The 7,071-nt window shown below is 40.1% G+C and overlaps 1 protein-coding gene across 2 annotated transcripts; it reads left to right on the forward strand.

Annotated features, from left to right (window-relative positions):
* The first annotated feature begins 240 nt into the window (after positions 1–240).
* prpf38b (pre-mRNA processing factor 38B) lies at positions 241–6,210 on the forward strand. Of its 2 annotated transcripts, XM_044133893.1 has the most exons (6): positions 241–720; positions 2,101–2,169; positions 2,402–2,553; positions 2,746–2,806; positions 3,910–4,142; positions 4,872–6,210. In XM_044133893.1, the coding sequence occupies exons 1-6, from the start codon at positions 511–513 to the stop codon at positions 5,536–5,538; spliced, it is 1,392 nt and encodes a 463-aa protein (XP_043989828.1). In that variant the 5' UTR covers positions 241–510; the 3' UTR covers positions 5,539–6,210. The 2 variants fall into 2 exon arrangements, with proteins under 2 accessions (XP_043989828.1, XP_043989829.1); XM_044133894.1 differs by lacking the exon at positions 2,402–2,553 and having other exon boundaries at positions 291–720; positions 2,101–2,180.
* The last annotated feature ends 861 nt before the right edge of the window (positions 6,211–7,071 follow it).

A 7,071-nucleotide genomic window follows, 5' to 3' on the forward strand; every position in this document is an offset into this window, starting at 1 on the left:
TTCCTCAAGTTGGTTATCCATCCATACCCTGTTTATCCAGCTGTTTTAGTGTCGTTTTTACTGTTTAATTTGCATTTGTTGAGAGAAAAGTATCTTTAACAAAAGATTGTGTGTGTGTTTCTTTGTTCCTCACCTACTGATATGTATCCATGTATCCATAATGGACATTAAAATAGTTGTCAAATACATTATCCAAACATTAGACAATAAAGCATACGTCTGTATATCTGTGTTCATGCTTTTATTCTTAAAATCCCACGATGACGTAACTGCGTTGCAGGTAGCAGTTGACTGCAGCACTGACGTTACAGTTCCGGTTCCACCTCGTAGTAGCACTTAGCTAAAACGGCGGCGGGAAAGTCGCGGGCACTATCTTAACCGCAAATCTACACGACGATCAAGAGCCCGGAATTGTAAAGGAGCGAGAAATCACTGCCCGTTATTGATGGCTCAGTAGTTGGAAATACGCTAACCGTAAACGACAACTTTACCGTGTGGGATTCAGCTAACATGGCTAACGTCGGAAACCAACTACCAACGCAGGCCGTTAGCAAGCCTCCATCAGGAAAACATGGCAACGTATTGCCCCTATGGGGAAACGAAAAGACTATGAACCTAAATCCAATGATTCTTACAAATGTGCTCTCCTCGCCGTATTTCAAGGTTCAGCTGTATGAACTAAAGACCTACCATGAGGTTGTGGACGAAATCTATTTCAAGGTAACGCCAGCTAATGCTAAGCCGCATGCTAGTTAGGCAACCATGTCCGCTCAGCGTAGTATTCATTGTGAACCAAATGACTTGCAAACAGGCATCAGATTGTGAGGTTTATTGTTTGGGGAAATGTTTTATAGAAGTGAGCGCTACATAGTGTCGTCGTTTAAAAGCGTAACCACGGAGTTATGTGAATATATGTGGCGTTAGTTTACCGACATTATAGCAGCCATGGAAGGATTCTAAGCTATGGAACCACTGGGCCCATATTAACCTTAAAAACAAAGATAACTCCTGTTAATTAGGCGTTTCAGTAAACCTTTCGAATAAAACTGTATTTAGCGTTTTGTGTCTGTGTTTATACTGTTTACCAACAACAAAATCAATGAGTGCCAGAAAAAAATCTTTGTATTGTAGTCATTCGTACATTCGAATAACTATGCAATAGTTTTTTTCTACTTACTTCAGTTGAACAGAATAATTGAATAGACACATTTATTTGTTTATAAATGAAATGCCACGTTAGTGGCAATACATTAGTCTAACATTACTTATTAGTCACATTATTGTGTATTTGATGCTATGCTTATGAGCTGCTATTAGGCATAGCCATTACTACTGAACAATAAAATGGCAAATGGCATTGAAAAGCAAAACTGTAAATTATCTTGGAAATGCATTTTTGAAAGAAAAACAATCTTTGCAGTGTTTGGTAGTGACAGTCCAAGATAACAAATGCAACATCCCAAACAGTCCTCGCAATTTTGTTGGACTATGGTGTATATTCATTTTTTAGAAGTCCATATATTGTGAAGAACTGAATTTTTTATTTTTTATTTTTTTGACTGATGTTCTTATTGTGAACATTGGTGCATACATGGGTGCTAATGTAGTGATCCAACAGAAAGAAAAATACTCAACTGTCATCTTCAAAACAAAAAAGCATTAGAAAAAAAGGAGAATTGGATGCAGAAATGATTTATATGTATTTTAAATTTAGGTATTTGTATTGGTCAGCTTGGTACACCTCAAGGGCTGGATATGGTCCAGCGGCAAAACAAAAAAAAAAAAAACGAAACGGCCAGGTCTGGCCAGTCTCTTGACAGAGACTGTTGTTTTCATCAATAGTCTCTGTTTAAGCATCTTTTCTCCATCTGTATTTTCTAAATTAAGTCGCCGTTAAGGGCTGTTAGTTTTATTTAAATGAGAACAGATCAAAATGTTAAAGGAACATTAGATAAGTTAGTCAATAATTTGTCTTTTCATTATGACATTTGAAACTCTGTGCATCGCCTGTGATCTCCTAGCTACATGTGGGGGGCATAAATGTAAATAAGTGGTTTCCTTTTTTATTTTTTTTTAATCGGGTTCTTTTTGTGCTTTCAGGTGACTCACATTGAGCCCTGGGAAAAGGGAAGCAGAAAGACTGCAGGCCAGACCGGAATGTGCGGAGGGGTAAGTGGGAAGTACGTGCTTTTTATATTCCCCACATTTTGTGTCTCCCTGCATTTCGTGTGAGGAGGGAAAACAATGTTTTAGGCATTTTATATTATTTGCCGCTGATTTTCACGTATAAGTGTAGTTTATGTTGTGGAATGCAAACAGGAATGCTGAAAGGACTAAAAACGGTATCTGTAAAGACTGCGTTATAAAACCTGTCCTTTTTTTTTATTTTTATTTTTGATAGGTGCGTGGAGTTGGCACTGGTGGCATTGTATCAACTGCTTTCTGTCTTCTTTACAAACTGTTTACTCTCAAGCTAACACGCAAACAGGTGATGGGTCTCATCACTCACACAGATTCTCCGTACATCAGGGCACTTGGATTCATGTACATAAGGTACGGTTCTACTTCCCATAATCTTAAGTTAGAAAAGGTTTGTTGCTGTAGGTACTTTCACCAGATCCATCACCAAATGCTTTCGCATCTATTGATCGCAATCATTTAAAAGGAAACTCATTGTAAAACAAAACAAAATAAAATGGGAACGAGTTGGAAAAAATGTTTAATTCTGACCTTTGTGTGTTGCAGATACACTCAGCCTCCAACAGATTTATTAGACTGGTATAATGACTTCCTGGATGATGAGGAGGTATGTCACCCCGGGTAATAATTTAACTTTCTTTTGTAAAATTCTTAGTGAGATGCTCCATATGTAAAGCCAGCAGCCCCTCCACCCCACCCCTTCCATTGTGATGCTCATAGCTGATTTTTCACCTTTGCTTTCATTTGGCTTAATTTTTCCCCAACTTGTGTCGTCTGAGCCCCGGTAGCTAGGTTAATGCTCGCTTCTCTGCTGCTGTTTATTTCTCAGGGTAAGTACGACGATACTGTGAAATAAACATTTTCATTTATTATCAGGTTAAGAAATGCCCTTTGTTTTACTCATTGATATATGTATTTTATCACAAAATATATATATTTATATATAAAATAATTAAATGGAACCTAATTTGTTTTTAGAAAGACAGGAGAAGTATTTTATAAGTTCATGTTTTTATGCACATTTTTGGTTAGAAAACATAGAATCTGGTTTAAGGCAGCCACGCCTCTCTTCGTGTTCTGTTGCATTATATTTGATTTCTCTCAAGTCCTACCCAACTTGTTAATTCCCCTGTTTTTTCCTTTAGATGCCCCTTGTGCAGCAGGTGAATTGGATATTGTTTCTCAGCACTGTTGGTTTGCGTGAGTGCAAAGCAGCTGTTCTCTACCATATAAAGTTCATTTCTACTCATCTTGAGCATATTTCCCCCGACCTGCTACAATCTGTGCTTACACTGTGAGCTTTTTTTGTTTTAGTTTTTTTTTTTTTTTAAATCTCCCAGAGTTCAGAAAGCTTCTGGGGAAACAAAGAAAAACGAAGCAAGCGCTTCTTTTTCTTTCCCCCTGTAGCGCACTGAGCAGACATTATCCCTTCTCCTTGTTTGGAAAATCCCGTTTTCGGAGAGGTGATTACAGCTCACACTGTTAATACAGACTACAGGAACTCTGACAAGTGATATGTTGATGTTTGTGTTCCCTCTGTTAAATATCAAAGATTAAGCTAGATGAACAGAGGTGAAGGTTCAGTACTTGGTCATCACAAATGTTCTTTGTTGTGTAGCAATATTTCACCAGGAAATACGTCTATCGCCTTAATAATGTGTAATAACTGTTTGTTTTTCTGTGTGTCTGTGTCCCACTGTTTGATTGTAGGAGCTTGACGTAAAAGCAGGCGGCGGCTGTGTCATGACCATTGGGGAGATGCTGCGTTCCTTCCTGACCAAACTGGAATGGTTCTCCACGCTGTTTCCCAGAATCCCAGTGCCCGTTCAAAAGGCGATTGATCAGCAGATGAAGGCGAGGCCCCGTAAGGTGGCCCAGAAGGAGCCGGAGGAGGAGGCCGAGTTCACAGAGTCAGGAAGGCAAGGAGAACGACGACACTCCAGGTAGTTTGTTTGTGGTTTTTTTTTTGTCCCGCTCCTTAAGTTTTATTGTTTTGAAAAGTCACACCGGTCGTTTTTACATGCTCTTCTATAGCTCCTAATTCAAACCAAACAGTTAAAATCATTTAAGAGTGATGTAGTTTTAGATGTTCAATTGTTTACAGCTGGCAAGTCCTGCACAGTACGACAACATTGACAATATCAAAAGCAAAGATTCAAGTCTGGCGGAGAAAGAAAGCTAAAATTAAGTTTATAAAGCAGCAAGTGAGGTTTTTAACTCAATAATTTTGAACTTTGTTTAAAAAAAAAAAAGCAACAAAAAAGCCTCATCTGTATTCCGGACACGGCTGTATTTTTCAAAGAATAAAAAACACGTTACTGTCCCAGAGTGTGGACGCATTCAAACAAAACTGATAATATCTATAGCAGGGCTGAATTTACTCATGACACAAAACTTTTCATTCGTTACTTTCTCAGTACGCTTCAACATTCCCGCAAAATAGCACCAGACTTCATTAAAATCCCTTTGTAGTAATCCTGGTAAATCTTTCTGTGAAACTGAATTTTGGCTTTTTATTCAGTCTCAGCTGTAATCATCTAACCTGATGGAAATAAACTCTTGAAATATATCATTGCATGCAGCACATCTTTTTGAAAAGAATCACTGGAAAACGTTAACTTTTTAAATCTAATTTAGCGAGTTAAGTTTTGACTGAGCCGTCTCCTCATCAGGACGCCAAGACGGACGCCGAGTCCCAAAAGGTCTCCCAAGCGATCGAGAAGCAGGAGCCACCACCGCGAGAGAGACCGCCACGGGCCGAGCTTCGACCGGGAACTAGAGAGGGAGCGGGACCGGCAGAGGAAGGAGAGGGACGGGGGGCGGGACAGAGAGCGGGACAGGGCAGACAGAGGGGACAGGGAAAGACGGAGATCACGTAGCGCAGACAGGAACAGAGAACACAAAAGAAGTCTCAGTGGCAGCAGAGAGCGGAGAGGCGAACGCAGGGAGAAAGAGAGGGACGGAGCAGAAGACAGGAGCAGGAAGAAAGACAGGGATCACCACAAGGACAGAGGGACAGAGAGGGACAGGTCCAGAGACAGGAAGAGCAGGGCGGAGAACGACGAGCGGAGGCATAAAGAAGACAGGGACAGACACAGGGAGGACAGAAAAGCCAAACGGTCGAGTCGGAGCAGAAGCAGAGAAAGGAGGCATAAAGGCGGAGCGGAGGAGAAGAGCAGGAAGAGGGATCGCAGCCACAGCAGAGAGAGGGAGCGAGAGCGGGATGGGGAGCGCTCCCACAAACGCAGCCGCAGCAAAGAGAGGAGTCGCCACCAGCAGGAGTCCAGCAACGAGCATAGTAAACACGGTGAACGGAGAAGAAGTCAGAGTGTGGAGTAAACGCAGCGGCACCACTTCCACCTTTCTCTCTGCTCTGCTGTCTGGCCAGACATGGGCCCCAAGTGAAGGAGCGTTAGCGTCAAGCGTTAGCGTCAAGCGTTAGCGTCTTGAGGTCATGTCCAGCCAAATGTAACGTTGATTCCCACCTGTTTTCATGTTTGTTTTCACTCCCTGTTAGAACATTGTTAGTCATTTAAAATCTGTACAGTAAGGAAAAAAAAAAACAGCATTTTAGTTTTTTATGATTCTTGTTTTGATCCAAGAAGAGGTGGGTTTGTACATACTGTCTAGAGAATGTCTACACACTGTTATCGGACAGAGTTGGTTTTGATCGTTCACCTCGGTACCGTCAACATATGCTATGTGTAAATCCTACCAGGTTATGGGTTCCATTTTCAACCTCGAAAAAGCAGTGTGTGCTTTTTTTTTGTTTTGGATCTCTGATAGGATTATGATATGTGTGCATCTATAAATACCGACGGTTTGAATTCAGAGGTGAAGCTTTGCAGTTCTCTCCATGACCGTTTGTAGACAGTCCAGGAATGTTTTAATCCTCTGAAGGGCAGACTGCAAGGGTAAATTTTTACCACACACACTTGATCCCTGCTTGTGTTGTGTTTGAGTTATTGGTCTGTTGCATTTTGTTTTCTAATAAAACACTTTTACAAATGATGTCGGTGTATAAAGGTGAATGGGGGACTTTGCCTTCAGCGCAGCAGATAATGTATAAATGAATATTCATGTTTCTTAAAGTCTTATCTCAGGGTGTCATTTGAAAGGAAATGAGAGGGGGGGAAAAATGCTAATTTTATTGACCTGAACAAATTGAATCTTGAATATTTTGCCAATAGAATCATGAATTTACCTTTTAGAAAATACACCAGCATATTTTAATGATTACTTGATAAACTTTATCAAGAAATCTTATTGGATTCTGTGAAATTTAAATGGAAAGGTCTTAGGCATAGTGTTTTTTTGTGTGTGTTTTTTCCTGACATCCAGAGAGGAGCTAGGAAGCAAGAAAAAGGAAAACGGCAAATTCTGACATTGTAAAACAACATTAATGAACCGACAAGGAAATTCTAAATTCAAGACTTTAGGTCTTGCATTGCCACTTAAAGAATGCAGAAAAGCAAAGCTAAGTGGAACTAATCGGACTGGTTTTATGTCTTGGTTTATAGTTTCTTACTCAGTTGCTTCTCTGAGTTGACATTTGATAAGACAGAATGTCCCCACGGTGATGTCATCAGTGTTCAGTCAGGGGAGCAATTTATACTCACTTCATTAAAGAAATAACTTCAGTAGATCACATATACATCCCAATTCATCCCAGTTTTTAACAGTTTAGTAAGCTCGGTAAATTATTGAAAGTAGTTTAAAAAGTTTTCATCTGGACGGTTGCCCGGGGTGGCATTAGAAAGGGGGTACAGTGCCCAAAAATTAGAAAATAAAATATGTTGTCTGCTGTGCCATGAGCCAGATAGAAAAATAAGTGTGTGTTCAAAGTTTAACACTAATTGTAGCTGAGAATTA

The sequence above is a fragment of the Gambusia affinis genome, linkage group LG12 (assembly GCF_019740435.1).
Source record: "Gambusia affinis linkage group LG12, SWU_Gaff_1.0, whole genome shotgun sequence".
In the NCBI taxonomy this organism is placed as follows: Eukaryota; Metazoa; Chordata; class Actinopteri; order Cyprinodontiformes; family Poeciliidae; genus Gambusia; species Gambusia affinis.